This window comes from Myxocyprinus asiaticus, chromosome 17 (assembly GCF_019703515.2).
Source record: "Myxocyprinus asiaticus isolate MX2 ecotype Aquarium Trade chromosome 17, UBuf_Myxa_2, whole genome shotgun sequence".
Taxonomy (NCBI): Eukaryota; Metazoa; Chordata; class Actinopteri; order Cypriniformes; family Catostomidae; genus Myxocyprinus; species Myxocyprinus asiaticus.
The window spans coordinates 12,722,949-12,749,419 of NC_059360.1; the positions used below are offsets into that span (position 1 = coordinate 12,722,949).

Genomic DNA, 26,471 nt, shown 5'->3' on the forward strand with positions numbered 1-26,471 from the left:
GTTTGTGTGTTTACCTCTTACTGTTTGCATTTTTCACTAGGTAATTAACATCTCTTCTCACCCACAAGGGCTGATGTGTGTTAGAGTCGAGAGAGCAGTCTCTTATGAGCGCAGATGGCTCCGTCTGCTGTAGAGGGCTTACAGGAAGTTGAGGAGAGATGTAGAGCTGTAAGTAGAAAAGTTAATGAAAGTTGGGTGAAAGTTGAGATGATGTTCAGAATACAGTGTTTGAAGTTGGTGGTACTTAATTTTTAAAGGTTTAGAGATTTGAGGGAGATATGCTCAATTAGTGATGCTTGCTAAGTTTTCTATTATTATTTTTCATACCCGTCCCACACCGTTTGTGCTACAAGCATGAATGATACCTCAAATCATGTAGCGTATTTAGGAGAGGTGTGTTATTAAGTTTTTAAGTGATCGGATATATGATTGAAGGAGGAAAGGAGGGACCTAAACCATATCTAGGGACCCGAATATTATAAAGCATTTTCATGGGAAATCATGGAAAATTTGTCAAACCAGTATTATTTTGTTTTGCACCATTTGAATTTAAAATTCTAGTTTCCTTTTCATTTTGGTCTCTTGATGCTGTGTCAGTAGCTGGCGCTATGGGAACTCCTCCCAGGAGTGACGATGTCTGAAGGCCGTATAGGAAAGGGCAAATCTAATAGCAAATAGTGCATGAGACCGGCCTTTATACGGGCGTCATTACAGGCATATAAACTGCAGGGCCACGATTTACATCTCTCGTGCTCATTGTTTCATCATTATAAACTGCATTTCTGAACAGTGAGTTTGGATTAGTTTCACCCTGTTGTGCTAGGAAGATAAGCGTATCCTTTGCACTGCAGTCTATTGTGTGTTGTATTGTGTGTTTCTTTCTAGCTGATGAAACTAAAAGAGTCCCTTGCTTAACGCGTCTTTTTCAAGATGGCTATACATAATGTTTCCTTCCATGTCAGGAATTTATCCCTTTGTCTGATCGGCATGTGTGCTGTTTGACAGGCATGATGCTGATCCCCTCTCCTCCTGATGTCTGACCTCTTCAGCTCCAGAGGGACTGCATGAGGAAGGGAAATGCAGATGAAATATACAGTGCAGAGAGTTTGTTGATGATATTTCGCCGGGTTTAGGCCTTCGCTTGTTCAGTTTGCTCCTGACGATCTGCACCCCAGGATTGGCTCTCATGGTTAGATCACGTTTGGTGGAGAAGATGACCGGGGGATGCTATATTGGTGGAGGCCTCTGATAGTGAGACCTGTTCATGCTCGACTGAGGTGCACCCTTGTATTTCCACCCGCGGGGCGGAAAACCGGGCCAGGGCAACCTCTAATGCTGAGTTGATGGAGGTGGTTGAGGAACATTAGCTTGAATGGCCCAAACCTGATGTGGCATAGTGTTGTCGACTTGATGAATATTTTTTAGCGAGACTGTCTCTGGTGCAGTGGCCTTCGCGATGCTTGATCATGACAAACAGAGAGGCTGTTGAGGCCCACTTGTGCCACTCCTCTGCTGGACAGGTATGGAAATCTAAAGCAGGCCTACCAAGTAAACCTACTGAAGGACATGGATGAAGACGGTCTGGACCCCAAGTTCTTTGAGGAACTGCATCGTGCAACGAATTTGGCACTCTGGGCCCCAAAGATAACTGACCAAGCAATCGGCAGGTCTATGGGTAGCCTGGTGTCCATTGAGCGTCTTCTCTGGCTAAATCTACCAGAGATGCGTGATAAGAACAAGGCCTTTTTGCTTGATGCTCTAGTGCTGCAGCAGAGATTCTTTGGTAATACCATGAATGGCATCACTGAGACATTCCAGTCGACCAAGAAGCAGTCGGTCACCAATAAGCACATCTTGACAAGATGCTGCTGTAGCACAGTTGGTGCGCTCGTGGAACCTTCTGAGCAGCGTCCTTTGAAGTAGAGTGCTCCTGAGGCTCTAGTTCTTCCCCAAAAGGTTAAAACCGGTCAGATTTTGAAATTGCAATGGCCAATTATATAATATAACATTTACATGACCTTACACGCTGTCAGATAATTAAGCATAATTGGTGTTAAATTGTTCATTTAAACACACTTAGTGAATCTTCTTTCCCATAGTGATCAGTAGTGCTATCCACCTTGATTAACTTTAATCCCTTGCATCCTGTAACTGTCTTTCTCTGCTCTTCACCTTTCTGCTGGAAGCTGTACTTTCAAACAGAGTGAAGTGTGGTTTATTTTTTAAATTCCATGCTTATTCCATAAACATTACCTCAATAGATACTGTAAATTATCAAGGGCAGTCCAGAGAGTTTCCAGATAGCCTTAGCAAATTAAGGAAGCTGGTGAGTGTGTATAAATATGCATGCACACTAGTGAGCATACAGACACTGTTGTTAGTTTAACTAAGTGAGAGCTTTGACACTCCTGAATTAGCCCTGGGCTGCATTAAACTTAACCGGATATCATGGAGACACATTATGTTGTGCTTTAAATTGCAGTTAAACACACAAAGAAGTGTTTATAATTTGTCTTAATAAAGATGCCAAAATAAATAAATAAAATAAAAAACACTGCAAAACAATCAGAAGTTTACTGTTTATGGCTTCAGAAGACTTAGAATATGGCTCAAAAGTCATACTTGCTAGTAGCTACTTTTATATTACTTTTAATGTCCATTTTTGGAGTTTGAGAGTGCCAGTCACCAACCACTATTTAAAAAAAGCTTTTGAGGGGAGTCGCTACGTGTGGGCCAAGATGTAATGGTTGAGTCTGACTCTGTTGCACACAGTTTGTGTTCCTTTATTCAGTGTTTATTGCTGTTCTTCCATCCCTATTTTAAAACACTAGCGTGACACTACTAAATGCTCATCTAGGGCTGGCGAGTCACTGACAGCAGGAGTGATCCATGAGAGAGAAAACAGGAGAGTGAGAGACAGTACAGAGACAGTAGTGTGAAAAATAGTGGGCTGTCCAAACAGTTGGAGAGAAAATGTTTTCTTTTGCAAGCTCCAGTGAGCAGGAAAGCCATTTAAAGTTGAAGTATGTAACTTTTTCAGTTTTCCAGCTTAATATGCATAGACAAATATAAGTAAGCCATCTATAGGTTAATTTTCCAGAAAACTGTAAACACTGTGTCTCTGTGGCGATATAACAATTGCTGTGTTTGTTTTGAGAGACCCGCTTAGACCCGCCCAAAAACGTTACTCAACCAATGGCATGAATTGGGGGTGGGACTCTCTGACTGTTTGAACAACTGCAGATGAGGTGCATATTCAGGAAGCCATTTTGAAAATATAATTTTTTCAATTCTGTTCGTTGGCGCAAGTGTGGCAGAAATTACATACTTCAGCTTTAAGTGATTGACTGTCCACTGTGATGGATAAGTGATGGACACCTGCATTCTTATTGCATGGAACCTGGATAATTAGGGGGTTTATGTTTACATACAGGAAAATTGAAGTATTTTTATTTTTTTATTTTTTTCATTCTTTTAAAAAAGTTGGCTGTTTAACACATTAAAAGAAATTAATGCAATTAATGCAGTATCCATTTTTTTTTTTTTTTTTTTTACTTCCTAAAACTACACTAATGTTTTTACTCACTTCCTAAGGCTAAAAATGGCATATATAAATTTCCAGGCGGTACATGCTCGACTCGAATGCACATCCTTGAGTGCACATCCTCCAGTGCACAAAAGCTGATTGTGTGGAGCAATACACGCTTATTCATTAAACGCAACGCATGTCCCGGGAATATTGTATTCAACATGGGAGTGGATTAACTGTACAGCGAATGGCGACCAGGTCAAGTCAAGTCATTTTTATTTGTATATTTTATTGTTGCAGTAATGCACAATAATCTAGTCTTGAGGTCATGAACGCATGATTTCGTTTTTCGGCATAAGCAACAGAGAGCATGTTTCATAATTGAGCAATATTTCTCAGGTGGAAGAATGCTGTTCTACAAACATTGGAAATTTGATTTTCAAAGGACAGATTAGTATCAAATATAACACCTACATTCTTTGCTGAAGAAGACGACACAACAGTACATCCATCGAGAGTCAAATTACATGTGAGGTTTTTGGTACAATCATTAGTACCTCTGTTTTGTCTGAATTGAGTAGAAGGAAATTTCTGGCCATCCAGTCTTTGATTTCATTGATACACTCTGCTAATTTGGAGAATTGTGAATTTTCGATGGGTTTAGAAGAAATATAAAGTTGGGTATCATCAGCATAACTTATTCCATGATTCCAGATAATATCTCCCAGGGGAAGCATATATAAGGAGAAAAGCAATGGTCCTAAAACTGATCCCTGTGGTACTCCATACTTCTGATTGATTTGACAATTCTTCGTTTACCCATACAAAGTGGTAGTGGTCTGATAAACAGGACCTAAACCATGCTAATGCAAGTCCACAAATGCCAACGTAATTCTCCAGCCTATTCAAAAGAATGTTGTGATCTATCGTGTTGAAGGCAGCACTAAGATCTAAAAGCACTAGAAGTGAAATGCAGCCATGATCAGATGATAAGTGCAGTCTCTGTACTGTGATAGGGCCTAAATCCTGACTGAAATTCTTCATATATTCCATTTCTCTGTAGAAATGAACATAGTTGGGAGGACAGTACCTATTCTAGTATTTTCGACATAAATGGTAGATTTGAAATCGGTCTGTAATTAGCCAATTCTCTTGGATCAAGCTGTGGCTTCTTAATAAGTGATTTGATAATTGTCATTTTAAAGTTTCTTGGGACATATCCTAAGGATAGCAAGGAGTTAATAATATTAAGAAGAGGTTCTGAGATTACTGGGAATACATCTTTTAAGAGTTTAGTTGGTATTGGATCTAACATACATGTTATGGCTTTTGATTTTTTGATAAGTTTTGTTAGCTCTTCATGACCTATGACAGCAAAGGACTGAAGTTGCTCGTGAGCAAAATTATGATACACTGTTTTCTGAGGTGCTGTGACAGTTGATTGCATAGTTCCAATTTTATTTCTGATTATTACAATTTTATCAGTAAAGAAATTCATGAAGGCATTACTATTGTGCTATGATGGGATATGTGGTTCAGTCGATGCTTTATTCCTAACTAATTTAGCCACATTACTGAATAAAACATAGGATTGTTGTGGTTATTTTCTATAAGTTTGCTCAAATATGCTGACCTGGCAGCTTTTAGTGCCTGTTCTTCCATGCACCACGAAATACCTCTGATTTTGTATTCTTCCACTTGCGCTCCATTTTCTGAGCTGCTCTCTTGAGAGCATGAGTGTGATCATTGTACCATGGTGCAAGGCTTTTTCTCTTTCATTTTCTTTAATTGAAGCGGGGCAACACTATCAAGAGTGCTAGAGAAGACTGAATTTATACTTTCTGTTTTTACATCAAGTTTTTCTAGACTTTTTGGCTGACTGAGTATGTGAGACAATCCTGGAAGATGATTAGTGAAGCTATCTTTAGTGGTCGAAAAGAATAATTCTACCTGAATGATAGCTTGGTGTAGATTAAGTGACATTAGCTGACTGTTAAGTTTATAGACATTTTATTTGAATTGATTCATTTAACTGTCCTGGTGGAATATTTTTATTGTGTAATTTAAAATATTTTGGGAACTTTTTAGGAGCATACTGAAACTATATTTAAAGAATAATGTACAGAGAGCACAGCTTTGAAAGAAATCGGTTGTCTGGCAATGGTCAGTTATACAGTTTAGCCATCATTACACAGTACATAGATATTCAAATGCTCACATTGCAGTTGACCAATTAAAATGAAGTATTCCATAGAGCTGTGTAATAAAAAGTAATTGTATAATACACATGCAAAATAAAAGAAATAATGCCACTGACATAGAATATAATCAATCAGACAGTAATGAAAGAATGCTAACTATGTCCTATCAAGACAGTCACTCAGCACAAAGATGAACATCTGTGTTTCTAATGATCCTCTCTTTCACTCTCCCGTGGTGTGTGTGTTCATCTCGCTGCAGTAAACACATGGGTGATACTAGGAACTGAGTTCTGCTAGTTTTCACTGATATTGTTAATTGCCTGCGTCTTTCAACAGAGAGATGTACTGCTTAATTTGTGATTGTATTGTCATGGCTTTTTCTTTGGGCTAGAAAGCTTTTTCTTTTTGACTTTGTTTAATAATATTGAATATTGAAATAAGGGTTTAGCTGAAAATGTTGTTCGAGTAATTATCTTGGTCAGGGGACTAATTCTGTGTTCCATTTAAAGTCGGACGTTAGATAGTAATACTTTACAGTGCATTTAGAAAATATTCAGACCCCTTCATTTTTTCACATTTTGTTATGTTGCAGCCTTAAATATATATTTTTTCACATCAATCTACATTCCATACTGACAAAGCAAAAACCAGATTTTTGATAACTTTGCAAATGTATAAAAAAAAACAAAAAAAAAACATTGACTTAATTATTCAGACCCTTTGCTATGACATTTGAAATTTAGCTCAAGTGCATCCCATTTCTCTGTATCATCTTTGAGATGTTTCTATTCTTTGATTGGAGTCCACCTGTGGCAAATTCAATTGATTGGACATGATTTGGAAAGGCAAACACCTGTCTATATAAGGTCTCACAGCTGAAAATGCATATCAGAGCAAAAACCAAGCTATTAGGTCAAAGGAACTGCCTGCAGAGCTCAGAGACAGGATTGTGTTGAGGCACAGATCTGGGGAAGGCTACAAAAAATTTCAGCTGCATTGAAGGTTCCCAAGATCACAGTGGCCTCTGTAATTCTTAAATGGAAGAAGTTTGGAACAACCAGGACTCTTCCTAGAGCTGACCATCCGGCCAAACTGAGCAATCGGGGAAGAAGTGCCTTGGTAACAGAAGTGACCAAGAAGCCGATGGTCACTCTGGTTAAGCTCCAGAGATCATGTGTGGAGATGGGAGAAACTTGCAAAAGGACAACCATCACTGCAACACTCCACCGATCTGGACTTTAAGGCAGAGTGGCCAGACGGAAGACTCTCCTCAGTGCAAGACACATAATAAAGCACTTAAAGGACTCTCAGACTGTGAGAAACAAGATTCTCTAGTCTGATGAAATGAAGATTGAACTCTTTGGCCTCAATTCTAAGCTTCATGTCTGGAGGAAACCAGGCACTGCTTATTACCTGCGCAATACCATCCCAACGGTGAAGCATGGTGGTGGTAGCATCATGCTGTGGGTGTGTTTTCAGCAGCAGGGACTGGGGGACTGGTCAGGGTTGAAGGAATGCTGAACGCAGCAAAATACAGCTATCCTTAATGAAAACCTGGTCCAGAGCACTCAGGACCTCAGAATGGGCCGAAGGTTCACCTTCCAACAGGAAAATAACCCTAAGCACATAGCCAAGACAATGCAAGTGTGGCTTAGGGACAACTCTGTGGATGTCCTTCACAGGCTGTAATCGCTGCCAAAGGTGCTTCAACTAAGTACTGAGTTAAGGGTCTGAATACTTATGTCAATGTGATATTCCAGTTTTTTTATTTTTAATAAATTTGCAAAATTATCAAAAATCTGATTTTTGATAATCTGATAATCTGATTGCTAAACAGCAGATTGATGTGAATTTTTTTTTTTTTAAAGCATTTTAGCATAAGGCTGCAACATAAAATTTTTAACAAAAATGAAGGGTCTGAATGCACTCTATTTGTCTGGCTTTCGGCCATATAGCATTCTGTTGCTTGAAGCTTGGAAGATGACCATGTGCTAAACAGGTTTTTTTGGGGGGGGGGTTCAGTAAGTTTTTACCCATTCATACAGTTGTATTCTCATTTTATTAAATTATTGTTCAGCATCAGCACCATGGAGGGACCTCGGGAGGCCATACCCCCCACTCCAACTACTGGTTTAAGAAGCCCTTTGCACCAGCAATAATTTTCCTTGGATGTCTAACGGCCAAGCCAAGCCCTGAATGCACATATATACACACACACACACTCACCCAGATATGGATACAGGTGTGCACATGTACACACCTAGTGGCATCCTCTGCTCCTGTAATTACACTCATAGAAGCTCAGAGAATCCCAAAGCTCTCATTCTATACATCATGACCCTGCTTAAGAGACCTTCCTGGGTTGCAGTACTCGGGTAGATTGACCATGGCATATGTGTGTGCATGTTTGTGTTAGGGTCCATGGGGATTAGCACTGGATGTGGTCTTTTGCTCTTTAGAGTATAGTAAATGTAGTCTGTATTAATGGCCTGCTGTGAAAGGACCCAGCTCTCACCTTATCACTACAGGGTGTGTAGCAACAGCTGTTCTCCTGTTTCCACCTCAAAGAAGTTCTTCCCTCACATACCTGCTGCAAAACTGGCAAATCATCTTTGCTAAATGCCTGAAGCTCAGATTAAAACATATTTAGTATTTATACTTGTGACTTTAATGTTTGAGCTCTACCTTTGATGAACGTTTGACCTTAGTTAGACTAGATGGAATATTTAAAGGTGCACTCAGTAATTTTGTCCTCATCAAAAAAAAAAAAAAAAAGTTTTACTCCTAAAGAAATGAATAATAATTCTGAAATCATGAACCCTCACATAAGATGAAGCCTCCAATCATATCAGTAATCTTATAAAAGCTGTTTTTTTTTTTTTTTCTACATGGAGAGGGTCCACTCATGGAGACTGCTATGTTGAGATCGCATGACTAGCTGAATACAAGTCGCTTAATCTCAGTAACCACCCTGTTACTGGACACTTTCACTTGTGGATTAAATGAATTATGATTGACTGTGAATAGTGAATTTCTACAATGGAATCTTTAACTGAAAACTGTTGTGTTTTGAATGATGCTGCATCCACACCGCTAGGTGTCAGTGTAAGTCCAATATGACATATAAAAATAAAATACTGAATGCACCTTTAATTTGAATAAAATGAAAATAAGGCTCTGAGGTACTGAGGTACAGCCCTTACTAGTACAGTTCTTTTCAGTGTCTGCAAAATAGACCATAGACATTTTATGGCAGTTCTGAGATGAAATGTCCACTTAGAGGCACTAAAAGCCAGTTCAGTTTTCTCCCTTTCTCCCAAACACATGAGGTTTTTATGGTTAATGCCCTATCAAGTTTAAAAAACAAAACAAAAGCAGTATAGCTGCTAGAGGCAATCCAAGCAGTTTGGAAAAGTGGAGAAAATAACCATAATTACCAAATTTGAAGGAACAAATCTGTCAGGGGCAAAGTAATCTCATTACTAAGTATTCTAGTTACTTTGTAGGTGTTTCGTCTGCCATTTTGAGTTCTCAGAAAAACCTACTTTTTCGAACTCTTCCAATTTGTCCAATTCGCACAAAATTTTGCATGTGTCTAGAGACACTCAAGATAAAGATACATTTGATTTTTCAAATCATTCAGAAGATAAAAGCCAATTTTATTGCATTATTATTATTATTTATTTATTTTTTTTGGCTGTGGCCCAATTCACTTATCAACCTATATCTTCTGAATGATTTGATGAATCAAGATTCTTTTGATAACTTTTTGTCTTGAATGCCCACAAAATGTAATGTGATTTGGACAAATGGTTTATTAGAATTTTTAAAAAGTATGTTTTTCTGAAATCTAAAAATGGAAGACCTTTGTTGGAATCGCCCTTTTGAGTTTTCTGAAAAAACAAAAAACAAACAAAAAAAAACTACTTTTTCGAGCTCCTTCTAGACCATTTTGTCAGATTTACATGAAATGTATCATCAAGAGACACTCATGCCAAAAGTTCTCAAAATAATTTTGATTTGTCAAATACGCTATCAGTTAGTCCACAATTTGAAAATAAAGCCAAATTTTTCAGCCACCGTGTGAATACATCTATTGGTAGACATTGTTTCGATTCAAAATCTAAACAAAGTTTACATTAAAGTTTACTGTTTAATCTTTGCATGAAAGGTGTTCACCCTCTTCTGGTGTTGTCGAGTGGCTGGGCCAATCTTTCCCAGTCATGGTGGTCAAAAATCTCAGGTAGACTTACAAAAAGAAAAAAGTACACAATCCCAAAGACTTACATTGAATAAAGGACCTGAGCCATTTGTAGGTGGCAGAATATTATAGAGATTTGGTGGTGGGCTCTTTTGAATTTGGCCAGTATGCGACCACCCAGAACACTCTAGCAACCACACAGAACACCCTAGAAACTCAAAACACCCTTAAAAAGCAATTGGAAAAGCCTTGACAACCACCCACAACAGCCTAGCATCATGGTGGTGACTTTTGAAGGAGCAGGCACCACACATTTTTATCAGAAAATATAAGTTTTATAAGGTTTTATCTCTTTTTTTACTTTCTCATTCTCCCTCAAGCTTCCACCATCTCCATTTTCTTTCTCCTCTTCTTTTACAGTCATATTTCCATAAGTCCTCCCCAATCCTCATATTTTCTGTCCTCTCTCCTCACACTGTTATCTCATCATCATTAGTTTTAGGGACAGTCAGACCAGCGGGCCGAGGGCACTTGTAGTCATTTATCCTTCTGTTCCCTCTGTGTTCTTTAGTGCATCACTAATCAGCAGATAGGCTCCTGCATTCATCCCCAGAGCTTCATAAAACCCAGAGTTGACTGCCAATAAAGTCACACAATGGCTAACCACAAGCCCCAAGGCCAGGGGTCTAACCCTCATCATGCTTCGTATTCTCTCTCGCTCTCTCTATACATATCTCACTCTCACACACACTCCTCAATTTTTCATAATTCTCTCCCTGGCACCGTTGGATGAATGGTACCATCCTAATGGTGACACATTTTACGATATGCAGTAAGCACACGTACATCACCAAGACATTAGTGTCTTGAATAAGAATGAGTGCATCATCTGAAAAGTATTCCATTGCATTCTCTTTTAAGTGCCTTATTTGTGTACGAACGTCTGATAAGCATCTTAAAGTCAATCTTAAACTCTATTTACTTTGTTAATGCATGTAATGCTTTGTTGATGTGATTCATCAGTGCACGTTATTCAAATGATGCCAAAAATAGTTTGTCCTTGTAATCTTTAAAATGTTCTGTCCAACTTAACTTTTTAGCTGACGTCACTTTTTACTCTTCTCTACTCTTTACTCATCTTGTAATCTTTCACACCGGATGCACGTGTGTTATCAGGGTATTTCTTTTCAGCCCTAACCTTAGGCTACAACTTAGTACCTGGCTTCTCTTTAACCCCATATATCTTGCTATGTTCCTGTCTTTTTGTTCTCAGGCCACAGTATTTGCCTCTTTATCAAATGGATCATCTTTAAATATTCATACCATTTAAAATAGTGAGAGGATTTTTTAAATATCCACACAGAATATTTATAGTAATTTGACTCAAATGCACCTGAGACAAGAAGTTTGATGTCAGGGTACAAATTACGGCATATCTTGCAGCATTCTTAATGACCATCTGTCATACGAGACCTCTAATTTTTATTAAACAAGCAATTGTGGGGTTATTTTGCATAAATATCAATGTCTGTAGACTTCATGGAGGAAGTTGATGATGCCTGAGGTGTGTGGAGTATGTGTAGTAATTTTTATGGTTTTAATTCTGTCCAATACCCTTATTTTATGTCTCATATAGTGGAAGATTTATGTGCACATGATCAGCTGTGGGTTTGTGGGTGATGCCTTTGGGCTCTCGCTTATCCAGGTTACTATTCTGGCTGTGAGAAACTCAGGCACCATAAACATTTTTACTGCCCTGGGCTCCAGTCAGGCTCTAACCTCCTTAATACTGAACTAGAGTATATGATATGTCTCTCTAAAGACCAGAAGTGTGCAAATGTCTGAAAAAGACACACTCCAAAAACATTTAAGCCTATTTTTAAGATTTTCGCTTTTCAAGTTCATAACAAAACTCAAAAATAATTTTTTTGAGTGCAAGTGTACAGAGCGAGAGAGTGAAAGTGAAATTATAGCATTAGGAATAAACCTTTGTAAAGGAACAGTTCATCCCAAAATTATGAACTTCATTTTCTCAGCCTTGTGTTATTCCAAACCTGCATGAATTTCTCTTTTTTGTGAATTTCAAAAGTAGTTGTTTAGCAGAAGGTCCAAGCTGTTTTTTTTTCCCATACAATAAAAGTGAATGGGGACTGTGACACTATCTTTTACAATAAAGGCTTTTATGACTCAACATAAATTACTGTACTGAAATACGCACTCATTGACTCAAGATGTCTTGATGTAAGTTAACCACGCAGTAACAGGCAATACTTCCCTAGATTTCATGACAGTTTAATGGATAATACTTCAATTACCCACTCTTGATTAATATCTGATTATTTATATCAGTCATCCCAGGAAATATTCTATGTAGTAATTCAGAAATAACTTTATTTTCTGTATAGTCTCACAGTACAAACAGTACAGGTACGATGAAACTCAAAGCATGTATCCCAATAAAGTCATACACACATATGTGAAACGGGTGATCATATTTGCATACTTTGTTAGTTTTATGTTATTTCTGTTTAGGGAATTGTAAAATTAGCACAATCCTCTGAGTAGCAGGCTAGCAGCTACAAGTTTGTTTACAAATAGCAGCTACGACTCCTTGCATTTCTCAGTGCTTTGTGCATCATTGGTTTTTGACCAATCAAAGGCTGCAGCAGCTCCCACAGTCCCTCTGTGACCCCAAAAGTTCCTACCCCAGAGTACGAGCTAAAATTGTCCCTTAAAATGGCTAAGAGGAACTATAGTTCCTCAGGTGCAAAAATGACGAAAAGTACTAGTCCCAATGAAAAATTACCTAAAACAGGCTTTAGTCCCTGCAGTGGGAAAGGGACTTTTGTAAGGAAAAGATGAAAATTTAAATCATATCTTCAGGCCCTCCGCCGTAGTTCTCCAATCAAATTAATGCTTGTCCATATTCAAATATTATGCATCACACCGGGTTTGATGTCAATGGTTAATATTTCATCTGGCTAATATTTTACGTTCAGTAATATTATCATGATAAAAAAAAGTGTTTGTGATCTTGTATTTCAGCAAATGTCATTGTGTTTGATTATGAGTACACAAGACATAAGCCCCTGTCCATTAGGTAGGCTGGCTTCATGATCCTGGCAATGAATGGAAGATGATTATTTTCACACTGGGCCTCTTGTCATATCTCTCCCTGCTGGGAGTCTTATCAAATGTAAATACACATTGCAGTGTGCTTCATACCCGGGCTCAGCTGTTGTTTTCATTACACCCCTGACCCCACCTCTCCCTCCTTTCCCAAAACTCTCACTTTTCAGCACTGCCTAGTCTGAAATTTTATAATTAAGATGGGAAAACTAGAGAAATATTAGTGTCTGGATGTCTGCAGGTGTTTTTATTTTTTATTTTTTAGGCAGTGATCAGTAATACAGATTGAAACTATGTCATATCTATAATAAAATGCTTTTTGTCATGACAGGAACAATGCGATGGTTTCTTTTAAGAGCCATTGATCCAATGTAGAACTTACTACTAAAAACAAAATACAATATGTAGTAGTGCTGTCAGTTGATTGAAATTGTTAATCACGATTAATCACATAATTTTTAATAGTTAATCGCGATTAATCGCAGATTTTGAAAGTGCTGAAATTTGAAATATATACTTATTTTCTTGTAAAAATGCATTTATTTCCTTTTTTGGAAAGAGAGCAAAACAATAGTAACAATATAATGCTTTATTAACATTTTCAAAACAAAGCAATCACAGTATAAAGACAGAAATGCACTAAAATAGCACCAATTCAAGTAACCTTAAACGTTTCCCAAAGTCAAATTGGGAGGTTGACTAATTGAAAGAACTGGTCCCCCCATAGGTTACATATTCATTGCAATGGGCATTAAATCTCTTAAACTCTCATCCTCCACAATATCAGTTAGTTAGCAGACTGTGGCTATCAGCTTTCGGACGCAGCCTCTGTCTTCAGGTTACAGTTTAAACTGGTAGTGTGAGCTGTACGTACCATGCTGTGTTCCGTGAAGCCACACTGATATCACCAGCATCAAATGCTGCTTTGATCTCCACAAGAAAAGTGCTGCAGACAGCATCTTATTCTGCGTTGTTGTCATTGTTAAGACTTGACTTGCTTCTGTGGTAATTAAATTGTGCCTTACAGAGGCTAGTACTTGCTTTCTGTCACAAGCCACATCTGGGCTTGTTTTATACATACAAATACTGTTAAGAGGTCCTTTCCCATCACTGTTGTGTGTGTGTGTTGTGATGTGTGTGTTAGTGTAATGACTCCGGGTGGACACATCTCAAAGGTTCCGCACTAGTTCCACCAGTATTTTTGCTGGTTTATGCTTTATTAATGGTAAATGCGTTAATCGCGGTTAAGAATAATTTTGACAGCTCAAGTATATATACATAAAATGCTATCCTCAGTAATTTCATAGCTCTGTATTCTAACTGTACATTAACAATGTATCATTTGTTTCCATTTGTATTTCTCCTAAGGTATTTTAGAAGAAACATCTTAATAATTAATTGAAAATTCCATAAAGTCTCCTGTGCTATGAAAAATATCTGAGCAATACCCCTTTTATCCTGGGATAAAATGTTTTATAGTCACTACAGGGACAATTTACTTATTTGTTTTATGTCTTTAATCCAACATTACTTCTTCATTTTAGACACCAAGTGTGAATTCATCTTAATAATAATAATAATAATAAAATAAAACCAAAAAAGGCAAAATGGTGTTGGGCCTCATGTATTCAGATAGAAGACAAAGGCAGGCCTAACACAAGTCGTAAAACTTAACTCAGCCCCACACATTCCATGTCGTAAATTTTACTGATAAAAATCACGCCAAAATCAAACAAAGGGAGTCCAAAACAGACTACAAATCCATGAAGCCTTGCTCACTAAAGGATCGAATTCTCAACTCCTATTGGATGAGGCACACAACAGAACGTCCCTCAAACATGACATCATCAGGAGTTCAAATAATTCTGAAATGCTTAAAGATTTCGCTTCCAGCGACTTCGTTCACCGAATACGGACGTAGCTTTTGCTGCTCTCCGGTGTAACCTCGTGGCACAAGGGAGTAATGTCCAACTTGAAACTGTAGCCATACAATCTCCATCTCGCTGGATGAGTTGAGATTACTCTATGTTCCACCGAACACTCTAACAGATCCGAAGGAGACCGCCGAGCAACTCGCATCTTCATCCGTTTGCCTACAGAAGTGAAGAGATTAAAGATTTCTCTTCCATCTTCAATCAAGTTGACATTTCTGAGTTCTCCGCCAGCCCGCCAAGAATCAACAGCCGTACCGCCCACCGACAGGGCGAGGAAACGGCCTCCTGTCATCACACGAGCCTCAAGGAACCGGGTCAGAGTTAAAGGACGGAGGAAAACACATTTTATGCGATTGCGATTCAAGTAAGAGGTTACGTCTGGGCAGAGATAGAATATTATAGTGTGCCATTCTTGTGTTTCAAGGTTTTTGCTTGTACAGTTTATGGACCGCCATGTCCGCTCATTATTAATACTCAGGGTATTAATTATCACAAATTTGTTTTGCTGTATTGTGGTCCAACCAAATTGGATTGTTGTGCATTTTCACCATCGTGGGTGAGACAGCAACTGAGTTCATCCATTAGAGTCAAATAACGCAGGACTTTTACGAGCCCCGCTCGTAAAACCGCGTCTCTGAGTGATGAACACAGCTGTTTTCTCTCCAGCTATCGCGAAATCAGCTTTCGGGCTGTCACTTGATAATCTCTCTCTCTCTCTCTCTCTCTCACTAACCACACTGACACACACACACACACACACACAGTCACACACACACCTTATGTGTTATAGGATTATTTTTATTTCCATATCTAATCATATCACTGTTTAGTTTGTAGTTGTAAGTCGGAAGTTTATTGACTGCATTGTATTAATTATTAATTGATATTACTGCATAAATAAACTTTGTTTATATTACAAAGAGAAGTGTTTTGGTTTGTTTTGCATACGCCTGTGTCATGCTGACGGGATGTCAGTGCTCGGATTCAAACCTTCATTCATTGTTTTTCCCCCCGAAAATCGATATTCTTCGGATGCCGATTTTCCTAAGAATACAATCTAATATTGAGACTGTTTTAATATTCGGTTATTAGTCCCTGATTTCAGGGTGGTGCCCCATCAATGTTAATCCTTATTAATATTCTATTGATTTTTGATAATTGATCATTATCTTTGATTGAATTTGAATGATCAATAAGCTAGTGTTAATTTTAATGTTTCATCGATGTTAACAATTAACGATTATCTTTGATAATTGTTGATTTAAAGGATTAAAAAAAAGCTAACATTGATTCTCATCAATGTTCTATTGATTTTAATAATTAATGATTATCTTTGATAATTATTAATTATTGCTAATAACCAAACTTGCTCCTAAACGTAGCACACTACATTTACTGGAGTCCCATATGAGGTTTTAATGAGTTAGATCCAATTAATTAATTTAATTATTAATTAATAACTACAGAAATAATTATTAATTATTTCTGATAGTAACACTGATCTAAACAACCAGTAAAGCCCTACAATGGCCTGTAAATGTTGTGTTTTGAATGCTGTTCCCAAGTATGGGATACTGGTGTGCTGGTGTTTCCATGAGATTTTTTAACTAGGTTAACTAGCAAGACTTCTTTGGTCATCCAGATTAATCTGAAAGTTTTGCTGGTAAACACTATAGCTATGCTGGTCCATCAGCTAGACTAGTACCAAAACAGCACTAACTTGCAATGGAGTGGAAATTCATGCTGATCTCAACTGGTGTTCTCAGTAGGGCAAGCAACATTCGGGTTACATAGAAACTATTAGTAACCTTTTTTTTTTGCCCTCTCTCGCACTCTGTAGGACCCTGGATTTGCTTCCTTCATCATAGACCAGCTGCAGGTGCCTGATTGGCCGGTAAAAGGTGGGCATGAAGGAACAAGGTGCCAGGTGTGTGCCACACCTACACAACAGCTGAGAAAGCAGACACTCCAGACCCTCCAAGAACTGTACCCGTGTTCCGACATGCCATCCCTTCCCCCCAGCACCTTCCCTGAGCATCCCACAAGGTTGACCACTCATAGTGTGGTCACTCTTTCCTCTAGATCTGCCAAATCCAGGATACCTCATCCTGCACACAGTGTCCTGCCTGTAGAGGAGAGGCGGCGTGAGCTGGGCTGGACTCAGAACCCATCATCAAGTGCTTCTGCACTGAAGCCCAGTGTGCAGGTGACCATGAGTGGAAGACCTTTGACGGGTGCCATCAGCTCAGTCACCATTCAGGCCCAGCAGTACCTGGAGGGCATGTGGAGCATCTCACGTGTCAACAACTTCCTGCCTCAGCCAAGCCCGGTATGTAACCCTAAGTTTAATTGTTCATGGTGATATGACTTTTCATTTTGTTGATTTAATTAATTAGCCATTGTATCAAATCACATCTACTACTATATGGTTGAACAGCAAGAAACCTTTCAATAAATATTCTGGTCATTTTTCAAAAGAAAGAAATACAAAATTGTTTAGCTTAAAGAATATGTTGTCTATTTATTTTTTATTTTTTAAATAAAATATTAATTGACTTTTTTTTTCTGACAATTTAGCACATTTTCTTCCAGATTTTCATTACTGTGTGCAAAATATCACATTCTTATCACTGTAATGCAAAAAAAAAAAAAAAAAAATAATAATAATAATAATAATAAAAAATGTTCATACTTAAGTAAAAGTACAGATACCACACAAACTTATTACTTAAGTAAAAGTAAAAGTCATCCATTAAAATACTTAAGTAAAAGTAAAAAGTACCTGGTTTTAAAAATACATAAGTATCAAAAAGTAAAAGTAAATACTGCACATTGAAATCCGTTCATCTAGTGGACCTAGAAGAAAAATGTAACCCATACATGATGTTATTTTTGAAGCGATAGTTCAGTGTAAGTAAAGCTTAGTCACTGGTGGATAAGACAGGGCATTTTATTCCAAAAATAAGCTTATAGTCCATGGAAATGAACACGAACAGCATATAATAATTCAAATAATAATATCAATAATTTTATAATGTATAAGTTTAAAATATTTACTTAATGTGTCCTTGACCAATTTTGAGTTGAAACTACCCTTTTAAAAAATTGTTACTAGACTAAAAGCTATTAACAAATGGGGCTAACTTCACTGAAATATGTACAGTGGTAAGTAACCAGATTGAGCCTTAGTACTGCGGGGAGTACCGCCGCGTGAAAATAAATTCTCACGCGTGAGACACATTCGCAAAATCACCGCCAGGAGGCGCAAAGGGACACTTTTGTCACCACCGTTTATTGTGTAGAAAGTGAGAGTTATTATGATTAAATTGTTAATATTATTTGTATTGTATTTTTTACAATGTGTAAAATATTTTATGTGTAGAAGGTGAGAAGGTTACAATGCAAAATTAATGGCAGAATTAAAGTTATAACTTAGTTAGCTCATGAATTGATATACAGAAAAAAATGCTTGAATGTCAGCTTTTTTCAATAAATTAAAACTGTTGCTTAATAGATATTAGCTATTTAATTTTCTTCCTAAAAAAATCAAAATGAAAATACATTGTGAACATCAGTAATTTAATTTGTTAGCCCTAATGAAACAACAATGCATTTAATTAATGGTGTTAACCCATGTTATAATTGACCCGGCTAGTCGGCAGTGTTACACTAAAAGTCTTAGACCCGCTCATATTTATATATATACAGTATATATATGTGTGTGCTTATTTTGTTTTTTTTAAACAATATTATTTAAAGTTACTGCAGTTGGTATGGAATAGTTAAAAACTGAAGTTCTTTGAAAGTCACATGTGGATTGATAGCTCAGGGGCTGTCCACTCACATTAACTGATACTGTCTTTTCCTGCTAATCGTGGGTTCGAGACAAGCTTTACTTATCTTATTGTCTGATGTATGTACTTAAACATGTAGAAAATAAACTACATCCAGCAGATTCACAAAAACCAATTTTGCACTGGGTCAATTGCTACTGACTCTGTGTCCTGTAAGATCATCATTGGCCATTTGTTCATATTATACTGTATATATTTTTTACATGGTATTTAACTTATATTTGTCGCCATGATTGTGTTCATTGGCGATACAGTCGCATAGGGTGGCAGCGTTCATGATTACATGATTAAGTTTAATATTCAACTTAATTAAATTATACAGTAGCCTACAATAGTGTAAGTGTAATTCACAATAGTGTGGAACATTATTGCTTTTTGTCACATTGCATTGCGCACGCTGCAGCCGAGTGAACCAAGACAATGAGCCTGCGACGCATGTAAATAACGAACATGACGTCTGAGCAAGATTTGTTCTCCTTGCTCCACTTTATTTTCAAATGTTCTACAGTTACTGGTGTGTTTGTTGTTTTATTTTCATCACACCTGCTGCTGCGCTGTGATAGTGGGTGTCATTTTCTGGTGTTACGGTTTAACTGGGGCTGAGTTCTGAATAAACTTACTACATAATGTTGGCATCCTTGTACAGATGAAAATACGTGGTTAGCGTGAATGGCAGAATGACGCAAAACACAAACAAAAAATGTACATAGGCAGCTGTAAAAACAACATGATCAGCGCAACTTCGCACAACATTATCAGTTTGAGCGATTAGGCGGCAATAACAGCATTGAGCATCTTTATGTTCAAATGAGGTTTCTTTATTAGGTGTGAAATGGTGCACATTATCAAGCAATGTTAACGCCATGTTAACTTGTGCTTCATGTTCACAATATGATGTTAACTTGTGCTTCATGTTCACAAAATGATGGTCTTGTCAGATTATGACATTGTATGAAATCTGAATGTCTTTTTATCATCGAAACGCTGCTCCCAAATAGTATGTGACATTATAAAATCGATCAGTAATTGAATGAAAAACAAACTGCCAGAATTAATAAAGCTTGTTTTGTTTTTTGTTTTTTTTGGGTTTTTTTGTAAATATATTTTTTTAATAAAATATATTTTCTCAATGTATGTTGCTAATGTATTCGATCGTGTTCTTGCCTGGCAACATGTGAGTTCCCACTGCAACTTTTTCAGCTCAAATAAAAGATTTAAACACCTCCTCCCCCCGTCGAGTTAAAGCGTGAATCACTGAAGCTCTGGGTGAACGTATGTCTGTTAAAAAAGTTTCTAGAAAAATGTCTTGATAAAAAGTGTTAAAAGGGTTCTAAATTCCTAAATAATGCACTAAACCATCCTGTAATGGAAAATTGAGATTCTTTTACAAATATTTTATAATATTTTATTTGATAAGTATTCTGCTCCCATAAATAATGATTCTGTTCACTTTTTCTTTTGTTTTTATTGCCAGGAGAATATAACATACATAATATGATACAATGGTATACATATATATTAATTAATTCACATTTGATAATCCTTTTTAAAAATAGAGAATGTGGGCTAGCCTATCGGCACATTAAAAGAAAGCACAGGTTTCCATGCACATAAACAACAAATGTTCATATGGGTAAACGCGTAAGGAAAATTCCGGGACATTTTGGGAATGGAATAATATTTTTCCTGGACAGACAGCCAAAAACCGGGACGATCCTGGGAAATCATGGACGGGTGCAACTCGCAAACATAAGCACACAAATGATAACTGAGATGTGAAAATTTGAAAGCAGAATCTACTGTCATTATTCCACAGCATCTTAGAAGAGTCCTCCATTGTTTCTGTGTTCTTCATATTCTGTGGCTAATATACAGCAGTGAATAAATTTATACAATATAATTTATATATATATTACACAATATTTAGCCAAAATTCACTCCAGATATGTTAAGGAAGAATGTTATGAAATGATGCCAACAATTGTGAAGTGACCGAATATCGGTTGATTAAGCATTTTATTTTCTTCTGATGAATCAGTCTATCACCAGTATGGAGGTTAGGTATATTGAGAGTTTTGAGCGGTTCTTTTTATTACTCTTGCATTTTATTGACTGGATGTTTTATTGCTCTGTTACATTCCACAGTGGACTGCCCATGTGTGCCATGTGCACAGCCTCTGTATGTTAACTAAACAAAATGTACCACCACAGGTGGCCAACTTAACTACACTTGTCCACCTTTCATGGCTGAGTCGGTTGCATCAAGAGGTATCTAATTATAATACATATCACCTCTCTTTTGTGGTATTGATGTTGCCTTTTGCAATCTTTTGCAATTGTGTTTCATAGGGCCCTTTTGTTTCCGCAAACCGCTACAGGTATTGATGGAGAGGGAGTTCAGAGTAGTGATGTGGGTGAATTTCCTCTTTGAGCTAATGTCAACAAGTCATTTTATACCAGCAAGCACTCCGCCACAGAAGCTATCAGCAACCAGCGTGTGCTTATACACAGACGAAGCAAAAAGCCTCTAAAAAAAAAAAAAAAAAAAAAAAAAAAATTCAGACCAACTGCTGGCCCAGTGTGTGTTGAAAAAATGAACAGAAGCTGTCTTCCTTACATTCTTACCCACAGACACACAACTAAATCAACACGGAGACTCACACAAGTTGCCAAGCTGTGATATACCTCCCTTAAGGCCTAAAACACACTCACCCATCAAGGTTTAGAAAAAAAAAAGTGCAATGTTAAGATATGTGAATGAGTGTTTAAAGGGGTCATGTCATGCATTTTTTTTCCTTCTAATTTTATTTTCCCCTAGGTCCACTTATAATGTTAGTGAAGTTTTTTGCACCAAAAACAGTCAAAATTTAGTTTTATATGATCATTATAAATCCTGTCTCTGGCCGTCTGACTGATACACTAGGTTTTTGGTTCTAATCTCCTTTAAAACCTCAATGTAAACGCCCACTGTTATGATTGGCCAAGATTGTACAACCCATTGAATACAGCCATATATGTTTTAAACTCATTCAGAGGAGAGAATGAACCAGCTCCACTGCTGATCTTCACAGCCACGACATCCATGGCTGTTTACACTCAGGATGGGATGTGGTTCTCCGAGCCAGCAGCAGCAATGAAATGGAGCAGAAAAAGACATGTTTTTAGAAGTTAAACTTGTTCGCAGATGGGCATAAGAAATAACATGACACAGCGTCTTTATAAGCTATATGAGACGAATGACATTGTTCAAAGATGTCTGTCTAGTGCATGTTTATATACAAAAATAATTCAAAATAGTCCAGATGGACAAAACAAGGTGTCCTGTGTAAAAGGCTCGATATACTTCCGGAGAAGTTCTTCTTCGTTCTTCGTTCAGAGGTAAAAAGAAGTTCTAAACAATCAAGCAATGGTATACTGTTTGCGAACATTCAGACACCCGCCACACCACTGTGGGAGCCGTTTAGAAGTACATTTAAATATAAGGACATTCAGTAAAACCTTAAAAATGTGTTATCAATGACTTTATCACATGAGGTCAGTAAAAGACGCTGTTTTAACCACTCGATGATTTAAAGTAAAATACTGTATATGCGGTAGAACATTTTTTATTTGTCTTGTTAATATTATTAATTCATAGCGCTAACACGCTGTGACACTGATACAACTGCAAAGATCAGTGTATAAAAGTGTAAAAGTAGGCGTTGATGTCTTACTATAGAGGCGGTCATAAATTAATGAGCCCCCAAGTGATGTAGGGAAGTGCATAAAAGTAGAGAATAAGGTGTTTTTACAGCTCATGCTTTTTTTTTTTTTGCACTGGGGAGGAAGTTCTGAAAATTACAGTATATTTTTGATAGTACAATGACTTCTTGTATGTCAAAATATCAAGTAAATTTGATTCCTCATGACATGACCCCTTTGATACACGTTTCTGCTCTTTTTATGCAACTCATAATTCTTTGTAGTCTTTGATCAAAATATAATAACTTGCTCTGCCCCTGTTGTCACCAAGCTCTCCCATGTTTCAACTCCTTCTATCCAACCATCTGTCATATAAAGACCTTTTTTTAACAATCCAATCAATTCCAAATGGAGAAAAATCCCACATACTTTTTTCTTTGAATATCCTGTCACATTACAACAGTAAAATGGATTGCAAATGCAGTTTAATTTTGACTTTAAGCTTGTTGTATATCCAAGGGCGTAGGTTTGGCTTGAATATTGGGGTGTTCCAGCCTGAGGCATTTACACATGTTTCCATTAATCATGGGATAAATAATGGCAGGGTTGTACTTGCTTGTTTTGTTTATGGGGATATGGCTATGACTCAGTGTTTCCCTCTGTTTTATTTATAACCAATTCGTTAAATGCTTTGGAGATTAAAAAACAAAAAACATTTGACTGTACAACCTGATGAGTAGCACCTTGAAAAAGAGAAAGTGTCTTATGCAGACGTTATCAGCTATAAATAAAGCTTTATTGCTCTTTACCATAGCTGGCAGATAAAATTATTATAGTATAACAGGGTGGGATTTTCCACATGGCCTTCATATGGGCTGGAATGACCTACTGGCCTACTGGGAGTGCCAAACCCAGAATCCTTAAGCGGCCTGAACAGACTGTGATCTACCTCCCTCTGAGCAGGAGAAAGTGACAGACAGAAAGAGAGAGAAAGTGAAAAATTATGCTGTTCCTGTTCAAAGAAAAGAGAAAGAGACAGACATTTGCAAGGAGATAGTTGGATTTTCTGTAGACAGGGTGTAGAGTGCAGCATAAAGAGAATATCTGATTTTATCAAGTGCTCGGAGCGCTCTGCATCTGTAATTTAATGACCAAACCTGGGGATGCAGTGTGCTCACCTCATGCTCAATGTGTGACACTCGTGAAAACAGCTTGACTGGAGGGCTTAACTCCTCAAACACACATAGTGCGTTTTGGACAGCTGCTGTTGCAGTGTGTGTGTGCATATGTGTGTCTAATTTGTGGCTGTGCTTCCCAAATTCGGTCTCGCTCTGACTACGTGGCCCCCTTAAATATCCTGTTGATGTGAAATCTGACACCTGTTCTTTCTTTATCTCTGCATGGGAGTTTAATGTGCTGTCCAGATAGACACGATTCACTTTCAGTGTGACGCTATTTTGATTTATCACTGCACATCTGAAACCGGAATGACATGAGTGGCGATATGACATGGTTTATGTCATGGATCCAGCATGGTGTATTTTTTATTTTTTTTGCATCAGCGAGTTGAATGCATGAAAGCTATGTTCATCCAAGCTCTTTCTGACTTCTCAGATGTCCCAGAAGATCTTTGTTGCTCAGAAGTTTCTCTTTCATAGTTCAGGAGACTTAAAGGAATATTCGGGGTCCAATACAAGTTAAGATCAATCTACAGCATTTGCACATAATGTTTTACTACAAAAAATTATTTCAACTCATCCCTCCTTTTCTTAAAGAAAAGCAAAAATCAATGTACAGTGAGGCACTTATAGTGGAAGTGAATGGGGTCAATTTTTGGAGGGTTTAAAGGCAGAAATGTGATGCTTTTAATTTCATAAAAGCACCTACATTATATTTTCTGTTAAAACTCATATATTATTTGAGCTATAAAGTTGTTTAAATCATCATTTTCTACATTCGTTTTAGGGTTTAAGGGGTTGTTGACATTACATTGTCATGGCAAAGGAGTTGTAAAATTGGCTATAACTTTACACAGAAAAGGTTAGTAAGCGATTTTATCACACTGAAATCATGTTAACACGCATATTGTTTATGTCTTGTAGCTATACTTTTGAAATAGTGAGTATTTTAATGTTTAAAGATTGTCCTCATTGACATCCATTGTAAGTGCCTCAGAGGAACCTAGATTTTAGCTTCTTTTTTTGTAAAGAAATGAAGGGACAAGTCAAAATTACTTTCTGTTGTAATTAATATTATGCCACAAATGCTGTCGATTGAGCTGAACTTGTGTTTAACCAGGAATATTCCCTTAATTGGGTTCTCAGTTATGTTTATTTGAAATAACAGTCTCTCCAAATATCAATACACATTGCAGTGCTAACCTGCAATTGTTTTCATAGGGAGATATTTCTACTCAATCTAACACTTAAAATTAGTTATTTTTTTCTGGTGCAACCTGATGTGGTGAGGTCAATTCATCTTAAATACTTTTATTTTTTTTTTATTTATTTTTTTTTACTTGAATAAAGCCAGTCAATTTAGTTACTTCATGAAGCACATTTTTTTAGGTTTACATTTTTTGAAGTGTAATGTAAAAGTATAAAGATATAAAATTCATGTGTATTGCATAGTCCAGATAATTTGATTTTGGAAGAATTTGATAAGAAATGTTTGAGTTCATTGTTACATCATATATCAGTTTTTGTGAGGATATGTGCATTCCTACTAGGACTTATTTAACATTTAATAATGACAAACCATGGTTTACAGCGGAACTCAGGCAACTTCGTCAGGCCAAAGAGGATGCTTACAGAGTTGGGGATAAAGTCTTGTACAATCAGGCCAGGAACACACTGAATAAGGGAATCAGAGTGGCTAAAAGAAGATACTCTGAGAAGCTGAAAAACAAGTTTTCAGCTAACGACCCTGCATCAGTGTGGAGTGGCATGAAACAACTTACGAATTGCAGGACTCCTGCCCCCAACCCTGTGGTGGACCAACAACTGGCTGACGACCTGAATGTGTTCTACTGTAGATTTGAAAGGCCCAATCTCACACCCCACACCCACTCTGACCTTCACTTCACACAAACATCAACACCTCCTGCAACTCCCCTCCTCCCCCCTCCTGCTACTCAACCTGCACTTAAGATCTGTGAAGATGATGTGAGCCACGTCTTTCGACAACAAAGGATAAGGAAAGCACAGGGCCCAGATGGCGTTTCACCTGCATGTCTTAGATCCTGTGCTAACCAGCTGGCCCCCATCTTCACACAGATCTTCAATAGATCACTGGAGCAGTGTGAAGTCCCATGCTGCTTCAAACGTTCCACTATCATCCCCATCCCAAAGAAACCAAAAATCACAGGACTTAATGACTACAGACCTGTCGCCCTGACGTCTGTGGTCATGAAATCATTTGAGAGACTGCTGTTGGCCCACCTGAAGAACATCACTGGACCCTTTCTAGATCCCCTTCAATTTGCTTATCGAGCAAACAGGTCTGTGGATGATGCAGTCAACATGGGATTGCATCATATCCTGCAACATCTGGACAGACCAGGGACATATGCAAGGATCCTTTTTGTGGACTTCAGTTCAGCTTTCAACACCATCATCCCATCATCATACTCCAGAATAAATTACGCCAACTCTCTTTTCCCATGTCTATCTGTTAGTGAATTACCAGCTTTCTGACGGACAGGCAGCAGTTTGTGAAACAGGGGAAACTCACTTCCAGCACCTGTACAATCAGCACTGGTGCCCCCCAGGGGTGTGTGCTCTCCCCACTACTCTTCTCCATCTACACCAATGACTGCATCACCAAGGACCCCTCTGTCAAGCTCCTGAAGTTTGCAGATGACACCACTGTCATCGGCCTCATCCGAGATGATGATAAGTCTGCATACAGAATGGAGGTTCAACAGCTGGCTGTCTGGTGCAG

At 37.7% G+C, this 26,471-nt stretch overlaps 1 protein-coding gene across 1 annotated transcript in view; it reads left to right on the forward strand.

Moving 5' to 3' along the window:
- kif26ab (kinesin family member 26Ab) overlaps positions 1 to 26,471 on the forward strand; it is a 178,304-nt gene that overhangs the window by 57,528 nt on the left and 94,305 nt on the right. The window contains exon 3 of the mRNA XM_051722876.1: positions 16,835 to 17,323. Within this exon, the coding sequence (XP_051578836.1) occupies positions 16,835 to 17,323 (489 nt within the window). The remainder of the gene's footprint in view (positions 1 to 16,834; positions 17,324 to 26,471) is intronic.